At 41.2% G+C, this 17,955-nt stretch overlaps 1 protein-coding gene across 6 annotated transcripts in view; it reads left to right on the forward strand.

Moving 5' to 3' along the window:
• Window positions 1-17,955, forward strand: part of IQCJ (IQ motif containing J) — an 850,319-nt gene that overhangs the window by 412,907 nt on the left and 419,457 nt on the right. For 3 of the 6 annotated variants that reach the window (XM_086392309.1, XM_086392306.1, XM_086392320.1), the window contains exons 2-3: window positions 5,155-5,219; window positions 13,321-13,401. In XM_086392309.1, the coding sequence (XP_086248435.1) occupies window positions 5,155-5,219; window positions 13,321-13,401 (146 nt within the window). The remainder of the gene's footprint in view (window positions 1-5,154; window positions 5,220-13,320; window positions 13,402-17,955) is intronic. The other 3 variants (XM_086392331.1, XM_086392343.1, XM_086392348.1) reach the window with 2 other exon arrangements.

A 17,955-nucleotide genomic window follows, 5' to 3' on the forward strand; every position in this document is an offset into this window, starting at 1 on the left:
CCTTATAACACAGATTTCATTTGGAGAAATGATATTAAAGAATATGTAATGCTCTATGTCCAGGTTGTACTTGAATAGCTCAACTTGCACTTTGTTGAGGGGCTTAGCCCACATGTCAAAAAGACAGACATTAAATTGAGCATGGTAGAAATTGTCCCCTGATCTGGTGAGTCAAACTGAGTCATAAAGCTGAGCTGGGCCCTTGAGTTAGGACAACTTCTCTAATAGGGATCAGCCATCAAACAGACATGTTCTTATGTTAATGAATGTGATTAATTAATGTTAATTAAACTTGTTGGATTATATTAATGGAAAAGGAATTACATGGATAGGGCAAACAAAAGCAATCTTAGCATCCTTGAGACATGTGAGCCAGAGTCCAGGGAGAAGGCAGATGACTCACTTAGAAGGGTGATTTGAAGAGTTGAACTGAGTGACTATAGATATGGGCAGGATGTAGGGAGAACCACAGGGAATGGTGAAGCATCTGGGGCTATCAACAGCTGGAAGGGCCAGAAGAAGGAAGGGGAAGGAGGGAAGAGAGGGAAAGAAATGTTTCAGAGGGGCAAGAAGATGGAGCGGTTATGGGAATGTGACAAGAATGACTGCGTGAGAGAGGCCACCACCCCACAGGCGCTATGGCCTGCAGTGACTCCAGCCTGTACTGAAGGCAGTAAAAGAAGGAAGCACAGAGGAGAAATACTTCAGCTTCTCTCTTCTGTTCCCTTCTGATCTCCTACCAGTGCCTCCCACTGCTCAAAGCCTATTCAAAGCCACAGAGCCAAGGGACCTGCATGATAAAGTCTAATTTTGAGCCTCCCAGAGCATAGAAGAGAATAGAGATGATGCATAAGTGTGTAAATGCGAAGATGCTGGTCAAGGTCTCATGTGCAGTTATGCAAGACAAGTAGACTCTGAAGATCTAATGCACAGCAGTGTACTGTACTTAACAATACTTCAGTGTAAATCTGAAATGTGCTAATAGGGCAGATCTTAGGTATGCTCACCACCCCCAAAAAAAAACAAAAAAAAAAAGAAAGAAATTGGCAGGGGTAGGAGGTGATAAATATGTTAATTAGCTTCATTGTGATCCTTTTTTTTTTTACAGTGTATACATATATCAAGTATGTACCTTAAATATATACAATTTGTAACTGTCAAGTATACCCAAGTAAAGTTAGAAAAGGTATGATGTTAAATAAAAAAGAAAGCTAAAGAATGATTAAAAAACAAACAAAAGAGGTGGAGAGGCAGGGAAAAATCACCGGAGGACATACAACATCTTGAGATTTGAAGGGAACACTAAGCCACTAAGTTTTCTTTTCATCTCATTCAGCTCAATTCATTTATTCAGCATGTATTCAGTAGGCACAACCTAAATGCATCATCTGGGGAGTAGGAACCTCAAGGTGAATAAATCACCACCCCTGATTTTGAAAAGCCCAGTGGTGGGGTGGGTCAGGGAACGAGGTAAGGCTAAACCAGGGATCACCATCATCCCAGGATGCTGAGGAGGCAGGGTGAGGTACCGGATCCTCTTGTTGAGTTAGGGAAGGCTCTATGGAGGAGGGGAAAGTAGGAGGGCTTCCTGAAGGAAGAATGAGAGCGGGCCAATAGAAGAGTTGGGGCCCCAGTGTCCCCCAGTGTAAGAGAGCATGTGAGTTCAGGGTTGGGTGAAGTTTCACAGGACCAGACTTGGAGAGGGAGGGCATGAGGCAGGCCCTCCCTGGTAAGACAAACAAGCTCTGGTGAGATGCTGGAATCCATCTGAAAGCACCTGGGAGCCATGCTGGTTTCTAGTAGGAAACAGCATGCTTGGATGTGCAACTGAGGCAACGAAGACTAGTGAGAGAAACCAGGGGTGGGAGAGGTCAACATGTATATATTTTTAATGGTAAATCGATGGAAAACTGTCAGAGTGAAACTCCGAGCAAAGATCCATGGAATAAGCCAGTTTCTTTGTCCATCTCCCAGAAAACGAGGATACAGTGTAGAACTTGCAGGCCAATTGAACTGAAGTGTTTTTGTATAGTTAGCTTAAATAACCAAATGATGAAATCAATCCTCCAAATTGTCAGCAGAGCAGCTGTTCAGAAAGCTCTTGTTAGTCATTGACCTTATGTTTAATATGATTTCCTAGAACGTGGACAGTCAGATTGAATAAAGTGCTGTACCAAAGCCTTCCTTCTCCCTCCCCAAAGCTCCCTGCAATGAAAAAACCAAAGGAAAGAGAGTGGCTGGCCCCAAGTGCAGAAACCTGTTCCTTCCTGCCCCACAGATGCCCAGGGAAAAAGAAAAGAAACCCACAGGCACATGCAAGAGAAGAAAGTGCCAGAACCACCACAACTCAGTTTCTTTCCTTTTCCTAAAACAGGTGGGAAACAAGGAAAAGTTCATGGCCTAAAAATCCACCTCTGGTTTTCAAGAACTAAGAATCCTTATCCAACCTATTTCCTCTCTGTATAAAAGTGGCTTTAAGCCTGACCTTTTCTATGACCTGGATTTATTGCTCTGGTTGCTGGAGGTGGGGTGGGATATGCTGAAGGATTAGTTGGGAGGAGTGGAGGGTTGGGAGAAAATAGAGAACAGAGGGGGCTTCCTAGGTGGCGCTAGGGGTAAAGAATCTGCCTGCCAATGCAGGAGTTGCGGGAGCCATGGCTTTGATCCCTGAGTCAGGAAGATCCCCCAGAGTAGGAAATGGCAACCCACTCCATTATTTTTGCCTGGACAATTTTGTGGACAGAGGAGTCTGTCAGGCTACATTCCATGGGGTCACAATGAGTCGGATAAAACTGAGTGACTGACAGTGAGAGAGTAGAGGTAGAGACTTACTCTTAGGAACCAGAGTCTAGAAACTAGAGTCTATAGGGTTGAAGGGTAAGTTTTACCTTGAAAATAAAATGTGTAAGAGTGAAAAGGATGCTGTGTCTCTCTCTGTCTACCCTTAAGTCATCTCTATCTTCATAGCCATTCACCATATATAGCTGCCTATGTATCAATATGATGTTGAGGGAATTAAGCCAGATACAAAGAATAGACAAATATATGTGAAATTCTAGTCCGGGCAAAATTAACCTATGGTGAGCACCTATGCTCCAATAAAAATTAATTAAAAAATTAATTATGGTGATAAAAATCAGAACAGAAATGCCTTTGGGAGAGGGGAATTGATTGAACAGGGGCACAAAGAAACCTTCAGGAGTGAAGTAAATGTTCTGTATTTCATTTAGGGTGGTAATTCTACCAACGTATGCATTTGTCAAAACTCGTTGTGCTGTACACTTATGATGTGTGCTTTTCAGTCATTTAAAAAAGCAAACCCAAATACTCAATGGTCGTGCTGGTTGATATAAGGAGAAGCGAATGAAGTGGGCTAACTTGGGAAGCAGGGAGATAGGAGACTCTCACAGTTGCCTTAGAGCAGACTGAGGAGTAGTGGTCAATTTCTGGATATATTTTGAACTTGGGACCAACATAATCAGCTGATTGATTGACCGTGGATTGAGAGAGGAAGGAAGGAGTAGAGGCTGAATTCTAGGTTTTAGGAGTCATATCATTGCATATCTAGGTAAATATTGATGTTATTTGTTAAAATGAGGAAAAAGTGGTGAAGCAGGAGGTTTGGGTGGGAAAGTCTAGGCAGTGAAATCAAGACTTTGGTTTGAACTTGAGATGCCTGTCAGCCAGGCACACAGAACTCCCAAGAAGGCAGGTGGATGTGTCAGATGGCGTTTAGAGGAGAGGTCAGGTGCAAGCATAAATTTAAAGCTGAGGACTGGATAAGACCTCCTGAGAAGAGAAGATAGATGAGAAAGACCAGAGCCCTCGGACAGGCTGCTGGTGTGTTTCCAGAAGAGTGAGGTTTTATAGGATGAAGAGGATCTGGGAACAGCAGGGAGAAGCAAAAACAGCCCCATCCCTCCTCCAGAGTGTATTGTATATGGCACATGGGGAGGAAATGGCCACCTCTCCAGAGGATTCCAGAGGAGACAGGGTGCTCAGGATCAGCCAGGTTTGTCATCAGCAGACTCCTTTATATCCTAAAACTCTTTTTGAAACTGTTCTTTGATCTTCTAGCTCCAGCAAAGACTTAGCTGTCCCCAGAACAGCAAAGGTTCAGTTAGAGTGGGATAATTAAGGGAATGTTCAAAAAAACTGAGGAGATAGAGGATTTTAATAATGATGGACTGTGAGTTGCAAAGGGTTCAGTGGAAAGACTGGAGGGACTGGGGAGAGTTGGGTGATCGGGTCAAATTTGGGGTTGTACAGTCAAGTAAGAAGTTAAAGAAAATGGTTAACCGAGGAGACTCAGATGGCTGATGGGTTGGAAACATGTTGGGACTAGTCTGATGGTCTTTCAGAGGTGAATGAGTAGTTAGTGCAGACTGGGGCTTCCTCTTGGCATTTCAGCCATTTGTGGTGATGAGACAAGCAGGTTGATCTCAAGGAATTGTGGTCTTCCCAGGTCCAGACTTCCGTGCATGCCTGCATGCTAAGGCTCTTCAGTCATGTCTGGCTCTTTGTGACCCTATGGACTGTAGCTGTCTGTGGGCCTTCCTTAAATCCTGCTGTGACTGACAACAAGTCTGGAGACAGGCAATCTCACCAGGAACCTGGGCTGACTTCTGTCGCATCCCTGAAGCAATCGCTGTGGCTGAGGGAATGGGATTACCGAGACTGGATGCCTGAAATTCAGGGAAGGAGTGTGTGCGTGTGTTTGTGTGTGTGTGTGTGTGTGTGTGAGCACTGAGGCTGAGGTAACCAAGAGTTACCAAGAGACAAGAGACGCTGTTTCCTAAATGGTCAAACCCAGTCCACTTTCCTTAGAGCCCCTCACCCAGCAACCAGCAAACATAACCCTGTGGATAAGAGTATATCTGGGAGGTGTGTGGGTGGATCTATATAAACATACTGCCACTCTGGAAAAATAACAGGAGGCATTATCTTTAGTGGTTAAAAAAAAAATCATACAATGTAAGTGGAAGAACTGTATTTTAATTTGATCAAGGATAAAATTGTATGTGAAACACTCATCCATTGCAAAGTCCAGAACTCGTAACAGTGATTATCTCAATTTGCGTAACAATTTTCCTGAAATATTACCCATGAGTACATGGAGTCAACCTGTAAGACATTTTTTTTTCTTTTTCACAGGAAGAATTGAAAAGATTGCAGAACCCCTTGAAACAAGTTAATGATGGAAAGTATTTGCTTGAAAAGTAAGTTAAAATACTAAAGTTGAAAGGCTGGCATCAAAAAAAAAAAAAAACTATTCACAAGGCAAAAATAATTAAGTAAATTCATCTTAGGATATTATTTGATCAGGACCCAGAAATGTGGCTCATTTGAGATATAGTGAAACAGACTTATGGCTACTTGAGCTGCAGTACACAGACTGTGCTGGTTAACAGAGAGACATGATACCTGGAGATGTATCTGATGGTATGTCTGAGGGCTTGAAACTTAGCCCTACTCTGGCTTTGGCTTTTAATCAGGGATGTGTAGAGAAGGAGGTCATAAAATTTGTAAAAATACAAGGGTAACATTAAGACTGATAGAATGAGCATTCAAAATAATACTGAAGAGTGGCACAAAACTGAGCTGGAATTAAAAGCAAGAATGAAAGAGACGAAATTGAACAGAGATTAAAGTACAGTCTTTTATTTAGATATTAAAGAAAATTGTACCATTAGAGCTTGTGAAAGACATATTCTGACTTCTGTGTCAGTGAATGCTTAGAGGTTTTATCTGACATTAACACAAGACCATGATTTTATATGGCTTCTAAAAATATCACCATAATAGTCTGAGTAGTAGGTATATATTGTCAAGATAAAAGAAGAAAAAAATGAGCTATCATTAATCGAGCATTTACAGTGTACTTTGTACCAGTGGATGCTCACAGATGTTTCCTCAGCAAACTCTGATGATGGCCTTTTGATATAGACATTATTATTTCCATTTTACCCATAAGAAAAGAGACCCAGAGAGCTTTCAGCACTTGTCTAAGTACACTCAGCTGAGAGTGGTGAGGATGAGAATGAAAGCCAGGTTCAGTGCCACCAGAGCCCATGCTGGTAACCAGTAAGCCCCATGTCATTGCTGTTATTCAGTGGCTATATCGTGTCTTTTTGTGACCTCATGGACTCACGGACTATAGCACACCAGGCTCCTCTGTCCTCCACTATATCCTGGATTTTGCTCAAATTCATGTCCATTGGGTCAGTGATGCTATTGATATCTAACCATCTCATCTTCTGCTGCTCCGTTCTCCTTTTGTCTTCAAAGGGAGCCCCATGGTCAAGTCCTTGTGGGGGTCACATTTGTCTCTGGGTACCACATTTTCAAAGCACATTGACATCCCCAAGAGCATCAAAGGGTTAACATTGTGAGGGTTCTGGGACCATGTAAAAACTACTGCAAAGAGTTGAGGATGTGTAGCTTGGAGAAAAAAGATCTCGGAGGGGACATAAATACCTATACTTAAACATTTGAAGACATTTTCCTATAAAAGAGGAACTACATTGTTTTTCTTGTTTTAGAAAGCAGAACAGGGATTAATGAGCAGAATTTATGGAGCAATAGCTGGTGACACAGAAAAAAGAATGAATTTAGTAAAGATTCAGCCTGCTCAACAGAGAGCACTTTTTTTGTTAAGCAGTCAGGTGATAGACACTGGAAGTGCCTAAGAAGAGTGTGCATGGCCATCTGAGATGCTGTTGAAAACATTTCTGCACATTGGAAAACCTGGATTTGATTCCTCTTTCTGCTTTTTCCTGGCTTTATGAATCTGCAAAAATTACTTAATCATCCTGAGCCCATTTCCCCATCTTTAAAAATGAAGCTAAGAATGCTGGCTTGACAGTCTTATGGAGCACATGAAATGTGGCACCCATGATAGCACGGTGCCTTCAGTATCAGCTCCTTCCCCACCCTTCTGGGGGCTGTTTGAATTAGCCACCCCCCAGGTTCATCGCCATCCTATGGCAATACTAAGAATTCTCCATGGTACCACTTGAAGAACAGGTCATTTGATCAAATGAAGACGCTGACTTATCTATGGATTTGATTTATCTTTGTTATGCTGGTTCTCATTAATTTGAATAAAGAAGAATAAAATAGTTTGATTTTCCTCTTCTCTCTCATCACCATCATCACTATTTGTAAACAATGATAAATGAAAACTTTTTGGCTGAAACTAGGAAGAAGATTTTTCTTCTATGGAGATTAATTAGTATTATAATGACATTAAATCAGTGGTTCTTCATCCTGGCTACACTTCGAATCACCAGGGAGTTTAATAAAAATACCAGCCCAGACAAGTCCAATATGAAGCCCTGGGACTGAGGTCCAAGAATAAGTATTTATTGAAAGCTTCCTTTGTGTGATACTAATGAGGATCTGAGGTTGAGAACCAGTGGTCTACATATATTTTAGATTTTTTTTTTTTAGTTATTCAATAATCTCATTTAGCTTAATTCTCTGAGGACACACTTTCTCTGTGATGTTCAGCTCAGCTCGTTTACTTTTTAAATCTAACTATGCTGTTTTGTCATTATTGATTTTAATGTGGGAAGTGAACTCTAGAAGTTTCTTCCTCCTAATTGACCACTACTCTGTATTAAACCCCTCGCTAACACCAGCATGTATCTTTCCCAGCTCTGTGCTCTCAAGAAGATACGCGAAGACTAGTGGTCAATATGTGGACTTCTGCCTCATTGCCCGCCCTCTGTTTTTCTCTTGAATTTTCTTGAAACTCGAGAAAGCTAAAAGCTTCTGAAAATGGCCAATCTGTTTTGTACACTTGTATTGCCCAGTCATGATTGAGGAATTCGAGGGATGGGATTCAGAGTCTTCTCTCAAAACACACAGGCCTGCGGGGCAAGCTTCTCTTTCATGCTGGTCCTAACTGCTCCGTCCATTTGCCTGGAATTCTGGTCTACTTCAGGGCCACACTGTGTCCTTGAAAGCTGTCAAATTTGACTGAGAAATTGGGGTACTTTGAGTGAGCAGATTAGGCATTTCATTATAGCTGTAGCTGACTTGGGTGCTGATGTAAATCATCTCAGCTACTTGAAATGACCATAAGTTAAGCGATAGTGGTGTCGTGGCAGTTGATCTGTTATTCCCCCTTGGAACATTACATTTATTCTGAATGCTCAACAGGATTTTGTGGTAGACAGTTGATAGGAAGGGAGGGGAGGCTGCAACTTTATTCCGCTGCTGCTGCTGATGCTAAGTCACTTCCGTCGTGTCTGACTCTGTGCGACCCCATCAACGGCAGCCCATGAGGCTCCCCCGTCCCTGGGATTCTCCAGGCAAGAACGCTGGAGTGGGTTGCCATTTCCTTTCTCCAAGGCAACTCTATTCTACTTGAGACCATATGCAGGAGCTTTGGGTGCATTTTTCTCTCTGTCTGTCTGTCTGTCTTTCTCTCAGTGAAGTTTGGCATATGCCCATAAACAGAGAAGAGCAACTACTAAGGCCATTAATCAGGAAGGCGGCTGCTTGTGACTCTGTTGTTTTTGAGAATCATTTATTAACTTAAGACCTTAGGTTGAGTGCTATTTTTGTAAATATTGAGCCAGGCTGGGTGTGAGAATAGGAAATTCATGATTGCAAGTCACACAGTCTTCTGACATATTAATATAATCATTTTATTGTGCTGTGCTTAGTCACTCAGTCGTGTCTGACTCTTTGTGACTCCATCCATAGACTGTAGCCTGCCAGGCTCCTCTGTCCATGAGATTCTCTGAATTGCCATGCCCTCCTCCAGGGGATCTTCCCAACCCAAGGATCAAACCCAGGTCTCCCGCATTGCAGGCGGATTCTTTACTGTCTGAGTCAGCAGTAAAGTCCAAGAATACTGGAGTGGCTAGCGTATCCCATCTCCAGGGGAACTTCCTGACCCAAAAATCGAACCAGGGTATCCTGCATTGCAGGAGGATACTTTACCAGCTGAGCTACCTGGGAATCCCCAATCACTTTATGACCCACTGGCAATTATTGATATTAAAGTTCATTCTAGTTTAAACCTATTGGTATTTATAGTGTATCAGTTCCTGAGGATGTATAAATTAACAAACATTAACAAATTTGCTAATATTATAAAAATTGTTCTCATTATGGACTTGAGCCTTGTCTTTGGTTGCTGCGTATAGCAACAGGTCCCACAATACTTCATGTATATCTGTATTGCCCAAATTGTTAATTTCTTATTGTAATAATACAGTATTTTAAAGTATCCTTTTTACAAGGCTGTTGTTCCCACAAGACCATAGAATTATAAAAATAAGATTTTTCATGCCTACCACCACTGGCTCAGGTCTCTGTGGTGCCCTTTAATAACATCTGCCACATTTTTAGTTACTTTTTCAATATACATCTCCTAAACTGTAGGACCGTAAGAACAGTAACCATGTCTAATCTTTTCATCATTGTGTCTCCCATGTTTTGCATCATTCCTGGCACAAAGGAGACATTTAATATAACTTTAAATGAGCAAATAAAGTTAATAATGGACCCTGAATACCAGTGGCACAGACAAGACAAGGGTGTTTTTTCCCTTGCCCTCGAGCACCCCACTTGAGCAACCACAACAGTATGTCGGGCTGTTGGCAGCATGCAGTGGCCATATCTAATCTACCATGCTTTCCCCATCACTTGGGTATTCCTTTCTCGAGAGGAGAAAATACATTCGTTATTCTAATGATGTCTCTTACACAAATTTTTTTCTTATCCTTTTCTCTTCTTTACTGTAACTATAATCCTGGTCTTTATTATCTGGCCAATTTGAATACCCAGCTAAATGATTGCCTTCATTCTCCTTGCTCACTCCCACCACAAGCCATTCTAAAACATCCCATTTATCTCATTTTCCTGCTTCAAGTTCTTTGTTTTCCTGTAGCAACATTTTTCAAACTGTAGATTACAATCCACTGATGATTTGTTAAACTGATTTGTTGGGTCACCACTGACCTTTTAAAAAATCTGAAATATAATTTAAAAATATCAGAGTACATTATATGTAGTTGGAGAATTCATAATTCCTGAAACTTTTGTTTCAGTTTTAAACACACGGACACATACACATACACCCATTACCACATGATTAGATGTCAAATATTTTATGGTAACCACAGTCAGTAGAAGTTTAGTAAAGTCTGATATTAAAATCTTCCAAACGGTGCTTTGTAGTGGCAAGAGTTGAGTTTTAATGTGATTTCTGTTGAGTTTCACATAACCTCTCTGAGCTTCAGATTTCTCACCTCTATGCTATGGAAAATAATGCGTGACTAATAGAGGCCATTGGGAGAACTAAATGAGGTAATACATGCAAAATGTCACAACAGTGTTTTGTACACATTGTGTGGCTAATGACTATTAGTTTTCTGCTTATACAAACTTATTTCCTCTTCTATTCCCACTTGTATTGTCCCCTTCTACAGTATTTTTTTTTATTGTTCAAAAATAGCCTGAACATTTCACTTCTACTCTTTTTTTCCAAAGAACATAGGTCACTTTTATAATCATTTAACAATGGCACTTCAAGTCATCATATCAATGAAAGAATACATTCATTTGTTTAGTTTGATGCTCACAGTCATGGAAATAAATTGCCATCAGAGGTCCCAATAATGTCAGTAGAGTCACTTTCAATGAATCATTTTCCTTGTCACAAAAAAGTGACAAGGTGAACAATAAAGTCACAGGTGAACAAGATCCTTAAGGTGGTGTAGAAAGATACCGGATCTAACTGGGCCCGACCAATAGCTGCATCCCAGATCCCCTTACCTGCATGGCCAGGTCAATAGCTTCCTGCCCTCCTCTCCCTATTCTCACGCCTTCAGAATGGGATCTCAGTGGGATTTAGTCCTGCCTGGGCCTGCCTGGGTTGTGTTTCTGGAATCAGTGACCTAATTTTTAATTGATACTTAGTTAATTCACAATATTATATTAATTTTAGGTGTGCAACATAATGATTTACAATTCTATAGATTATAGTACATTTAAAGTTATTATAAAATATTGTCTGTATTCCTTGTGCTGTAAAATATATTCTTGTAGCTTATTTACTTCGTACATATTAAGAGTAGTTTGTACCTTGTAATCCTCTGCTTCTGCTTTGTTATATCCACTCATGTGTTTTATGTTTTAGATTCAGCATCTAAGTGATAACAATACAGTATGTCTTTGACTTATTCATTAAGCATAATACCCTCCAGGTCCATCCATGTTGTTGCAAAGGACAAAATGTCATTCTTTTTATAGCAGAATAGTATTTCACTGTATGTATATACCGCATCTTCTTTATCCATTCATCTTTTGGTGGACACTTAGGTTACTTCTCCATCTTGGTTATTGTAAATAATGCTGTCATGAACATTGGGGAGTGTGCAGCAGTATCTTTTTAAATTAGTGTTTTTGTTTTCTTTGGATTTTACTCCTTTATTTTAATATCTTCCTCATCAGTTGAGTTCAGTTGCTCAGTTGTGTCTGGCTGTTTGTGACCCCATGGACTGCAGCATGCCAGGGTTCCCTGTTCTTTGCCAATTCCCAGCGCTTGCTTAAACTCATGTCCATTGAGTTGGTGATGCCACCCGACTATCTCATCCTCTGTCATCCCCTTCTCCTGCCTTCAATCTTTCCCAGCATCAGAGTCTTTTCCAATGAGTCAGTTCTTCGCATCAGGTGGCCAAAGTATTGGAGCTTCAACTTTAGCATCAGTCCTTCCAATGAACACTGAGGATTGATTTCCTTTAGGATTGCCTGGTTGGATCTCTTTGCAGTCCAAGGGACTCTCAAGAGTCTTCTCCAACCTCACAGTTCAAAAACATCGATTCTTTGACATTCAACTTTCTTTATGGTCTAATTCTCACATCCATACATGACTACTGGAAAAACTATAGCTTTGACTATACAAACTTCATCAGTAAAGTAATGTCTCTGCTTTTTAATATGCTGTCTAGGTTTGTCATAGCTTTTATTCCAAGAAGCTAGCATCTTTTAATTTCATGGCTGCAGTCACCATCTGCAGTAATTTTGGAACCTAAGAAAATAAAGTCTGTCACTGTTTCCATTGTGTCCCCATCTATCTGCCATGAAGGGATGGGACCAGATGCTATGATCTTAGTTTTTTGAATGTTGAGTTTTAAGCCAGCTTTTTCATTCTCTTTCACTTTCATTGAGAGGTTCTTTAGTTCCTCTTCGCTTTCTGCTGTAAGCATGGTGTCATCCGTATATCTGAGGTTATTGATGGCAGATAAGGTGGTCTGGTATTCCCATCTCTTGAAGAATTTTTCACAGTTTGTTATGATCCACACAGTAAAGGCTTTAGCCTGGTCAATGAAGCAAAAGTAGATTTTTAAAAATTTTCTTGCCTTTTCTATGACCCAGTGAATGTTGGCAATTTGATCTCTGGTTCCTCTGCTTTTTCTAAATCCAGTTTGAACATTTGGATGTCCTCTGTTCACGTACTGTTGAAGCCTCACTTGGAGAATTTTCAGCATTACTTTGCTAGCATGTGAGATGAGTACAATTGCTTGGTAGTTTGAACATTCTTTGGCATTGCCTTTCTTTGAGATTGGAATGAAAACTGACCTTTTCCAGTCCTGTGGCCACTGCTAAGTTTTCCAAATTTGCTGGCATATTGAGTGCAACACTTTAACAGCATCATCTTTTAGGATCTTCCTTATAGGCATTACCTTTACATGTTAACTTACTAATCCCTGTCCATTCTTCAAGACCCAGCACAGCGGCTATAGTCTTCCTTGACCATTGTAGCACCCAGTGGTTGTCCTAGGTTCATAGGAGCAATGGCATATATTCACAGTTCCTCCATCTTTATCCAGGGCTGACTGATGCTTTGTTCATAGTGGGAGCTCTGAAAAAGCTTACACAATGAAAGGAGAAAAGGTTCAGTGGTAGTGACACCATTGGGAATGAATGAGACTCTCTCTACAACTTACTAGTTGGACAATACCATGGGCTTACATTCTACTCATGGCTTTTATTCCTCTGAAACAGTTTAATATTCTGCCTTTGTCTTTGTGTAAAGTAAATGATTTACATGCCTTAGATATGAATGTTGAGCTAAGTGGTAGAAATAAAAAGAAAAGCAATGTTAAAAGGCAAAACCACATTTTCTTTCTATGATATGGTTATTTATCTACTATCCATCAATCAGAACTTTTAGGACTGTATTAATAAAATGAACAAAAGTGCATATGTACTTGTTTTGTCAATTAAATTTAAATTGGCACTTTTATTGATGACAGCTTTATGGATTCATTTATATTGAGGCATTATTTCTATTTGTAGTCACCAACTGGCCATGGATGTGGAGAATAACATTCAAAAGTGTCACCTCAATCTACAGCCCTTGGACTCCAAGGTGAAAATGTAAGTTATTTTAAAGTTCACATTAAAATTTTTGTGTTTTCACAGTTCTTACTCTATTAATCTATGAACTATTCTGGAGTTCATGGGTATAAGAATCACACATTTATTCACATTTATATTTATATATTACACAGTATTTCTTCCCAGTTGTAAGTAGCAACAAAGCTGTTTTGAGCACACAGCACCATTGATGGATAACATAGGGAAGTATTTGATGATCATCACTTTGTTTCCCTTTCAGGCAAAGTAACATTCTTCAGATCTCACTAATATTTGTCACTGCCTTTCTTCTCCGTAACTTGGTTTATTCCACCTTAGTCCATGTCTTTTACACACATACACACTCTTTCCACCCTCTTCCTTCTGTTTCCAGTCCAACTCTTGTCCAGTTATTTTAAGAAAAAATCCTTTCCTTTTCCTCCTCACTTCTTGTCCTTTCCTTTCTTATTCTCTCTTAATATGGCCTAATGAGATTCTCCTTCTCCCACTGCAAGTGACTAAAGCATAAAAATACTGGTATATACACCTCAGTGTTAACAAAAATAAAACTAATGAGATCCAAAGACAGACAGGATGTATTCTAGAACAAAATAACAACCTTCTAAAACTTTATTAAGAAAGGACCCATCATAGTCACTTTGGTTGGCTGGTTGGTTTAGTCACTAAGTCGTGTCCGAGTCTTGTGACCCCATGGACTCTAGCCTGCCAGGCTGCTCTGTCCATGGGACTCTCTAAGCAAGAATACTGGAATGGGTTGCCATTTCCTTCTCCAAATAGTCACTTTAGAAGCAATTTTAAACTGTTTATGTTTGTACTCTGTGATCCTTTCCCATTCAGATTTTTTCTTTGGAGATAAGTTATGAGCATTACCAGTGAGTGTATATAGTCTTTCTCTCTCTCTCTCCCCCTTTCCCTCACCTTCCTTCCCTCCTTCCCTCTTCCTCTCTCTCTCTCTCTCTCACACACACACACACACACACACACACACACACAGCTTAACACTCTGAAAAGCATGTATCTAGAAAATCTGAACATGTCTGTGCTTGGTCAGGAACACTGATCATTTGCAAAAAGCCCAAAGAGGAATCTTTTAGGAAAGAAGTCACCTTGAAGAGGGGAGCATTGAGGTGTACAACTTTGAAAAAGTAAGCCATTGCTGAATGTAGGAATTGAAACAGAAATGATGCAGATATATAATATCCTGCTGGATAAAAGCAAATATGAATACACACCCCTATAAATCTACATTAACCTTGGTTATCAGTAAAAAGCTTGCCTCTGAGTGAGCACACAGGGCTGCCTCTCAACGTAAAGTTCAGATGTGGCTTCTCAACCAGTCAGGCCCCCTGCTAAGGAGCTGTGTGTCACACTTACTAAGTGAATAATGAATCAGGCTACCAAATCGTTTTATGTAAGCTGTGTGTCAGCCTCGTTCCACAAGATGTTAGTTTCCAAACATAGGTTGTTTATTGTTAGGAATTTTCTCATTAAGATAACGTTCTCTTAACTGAAAAAGCACTGGAAAGGAAGGTTGGCTGTGTGAAAAATTAAAGTGATTAATTTGTATGCTGAAATTAAGTTAAGAAACCTCCCTGGTCTTTTTTAGTTTTCATCTTCTCCAATCTGTAGAGACAGAGGGGCAGGTGCCAGAGAGAGGAGCAGGCAAAGAACAAAAAGAATCTCTGTGCCTAAGAGCCCAGTAGCTCTGAGAATCTGGGGTTTTATGTGTAGCTGGTATGATGGAGGAGTCTCAGCTCAGTGAGGTGCAAACAGAATGGTTTTATCTCTTCTAATAACTCTGAACCCCATTTCCACTCAGTGGAGGGGGATGAGGGAGAGAAAACTTAATCTTACCCAATAATGGAATTTGAGTCCCATCGGAGAATTGACTCCAGTTCAGTGACTCTTGTCTAATCTGGTTATTAAATTCTTAACTCTCGTGACAGTTTGAACACCTCCCCTCTACATGCATTATATCTTCCCCACAGCTGTGCAGCCGGCTCCCTTCCCTTCCCTCTCCTCTTTCTCTTTCCCTGTCACCCCTCCTTTCTCCTCTCCTCCCCTTCTGGTGCCACCTCTCCCACCCTCTGAGAGCTAAACATCAAGGCTGCTCCAGATTTCCTGTCGATGGTGAGCTTTCACACCCTAGGCAGTTCCTTCCTTAAAAGAGTTGGGACTCTGTGGGAAGGGTTGCTGGGTCTCCCCTGAGCCCCCACCCGTGGTGCGGGTTGCACCCCTCATTGTGTCTCTTGCTTTGCTGGTGGTCTTCCCCAGGCTGACCTTGGCATTCTCAACAAGGAATACCTTGGCATACACCCATTCCTGCTTCTCAAGGGACCTTTAGACCTACAGAGCCTTGGGTATGAAAGGTGATGTTTTATTCCATGTTCCAGAGTTACTGTCAAACTTCACAAGCTTTCTGTATGGTCTTCTGTCTTCTCTTGGTGGGAACCAGCTGGAAACCTATCTTTCCCAGGTAGAAGGGGTATGGGGAGAAGGAGAAGCTGGGGTTACTACATCGTAACATTTGCTTTCCTGTAGACTCTTAAATCCCCTCCCTAATGAGAAGAGAGAAGTAGGTTCCAATGAAGGTTTTCTGGACGGTCCAGCCCCTGCAAGCCCTGAGATGGAATGTACTTTGGCAGGCCAATCTCTGGTGGGGGGTCAGTAGGAGCAGGAAAGGACCTCAGTCATTCCTTCACACTCAGGACAACATTAAAAGGAGGCAGTTTGATAAGAGCACCTCCCTGGCAGTTCACTTGGTAAAGCATCTGCCAGCAATGCAGGAGACCCAGGTTCAATCCATGAATGGGGAAGATCCCCTGGAGAAGGAAATGGCAACACACTCCAGTATTCTTGCCTGGAAAATCCCATGGACAGAGGAACCTGGCAAGCTGCAGTCCACAGAGTCACAAAGAATTAGACATGACTTAGAGACTTAGTCCTTAGTCAGGAAAGTACACCATAGGCCTCGTCAGGGGCCTTAAAGAAAAAGACAAAAATCTAGACTCCTGTTCATTTAATTAATAGTAGTTTGGGGGAACCTTGCTTTGCTAGGAGGTTTAGTGAAATGATTCTCTGGTGGCTCAGATGGTAAAGCATCTGCCTGCAATGCAGGAGACCTGGGTTCGATCCCCAGGTTGGGAAGATCCCCTGGAGAAGGAAATGGCAACCCACTCCAGTACTCTTGCCTAGAAAATTTCATGGATGGAGGAGCCTGGTGGGCTACAGTCCATGGCGTCACAAAGAGTTGGACACAACTAAGCGACTTCACTTCACTTAGAGACTAAACCACCGCAACCAGTAGGTGGCAATGCAAAGTATTTGCCCCCTGGAAGGAATTAGAGGCCTGTGGGGGAAAGAGCAAGTGTGCTGAGAGTGGAATTTAGAGGAAATGTCAGGAAGAGCAAATCCCCTGGCTCAAGAATGCCGCCGTTAAGAGGTAATTTTGTGTTTTAGACTCAGAGGATCAAAGAACTGCATCAAAAGGGCGAAAGCAATCAGGATTGCACAGCTATTAATAAAAAGTCACTTTGGGAAGGTGAAAGGCAGGAAGATCAAGCAAAGGAAAGCCTCTTAAGTCAGAAAACTTAGTGAAAGCAAAAGTCATAGTGAAAGCACCATGACAAACGCTCTTATGCAGCCCTAAGACACAAAGTATTCTTTAAAAAATTGTTTTTAATTGAAGGATATTTGCTTTGCAATATTATGTTGGTTTCTGCCATACATCAACATGAATCAGCCATAGGTACACATATGTCTCGTCCCATTTCCTCCCACCTCCCACCCCATCCCAGCCCTCTAGGTTGTCACAAGGTTTGAGCTAGGGCCAAGGCTGCCCAAGGGTCTGGGAATGAGTGTGCACAGCAGAGAAGTGCAGGCTTTAGCAGGGAGGCCTGGCTGCAGAGGAAGGAAATGGACCCTCCAAACCCCTTCAAATCCCTGCCCTTCACATCAGGGTCACTCCTTGCATGTTGCAGTGAGACCGAAAGTGCATCTTCTGAACACAGGCCATCATTTAACACTCGATTATTAACTCTGTGTGGTCTGTCTCTTTATGTTTTTAACAATATGTTTATTTTGTGATGGAATAACATAAAGATCTACCAAATACGAATCATCTTTTAAAAGTCTTCTCATTAAATATGATCAATTCCTCTCCTTACTTTTTATTAGTATATTTTATTTAGTGATGAAATAACATTTCGACTCTAAAAGGGAGAGAGACAGAGACAGACAGACATAGCCTTGAGAAGGAAGACAATTCCCCAAATAAGTCAAACTCAAATCTCAGTAAAACCCGAAGTGCCTTTGTTTGAAACTACTGCCTATCAATTTGTCAAAATTTTGTTTAAATTTCATTAAAAGAAGCCATGAGGGGTGAGGGGTTAAGAGAGCAGACTTTGAAGCTAGAGCACCCTAGGTTCAAATCCCAGCCCTGCTCCTTGTCTGCTGAGTGACCTTGGGAGCATTGCTTACCTATCTGGGCCTTCATTGCATTCTTCTATAAAATGAGAATACGAACCATATCTTAAAAGATTGTAGTGAGCTTTC

Source organism: Bos grunniens, chromosome 1 (genome assembly GCF_055505025.1).
Source record: "Bos grunniens cultivar Pamir isolate PY7600 chromosome 1, Bosgru_T2T1.0, whole genome shotgun sequence".
NCBI lineage: Eukaryota > Metazoa > Chordata > Mammalia > Artiodactyla > Bovidae > Bos > Bos grunniens.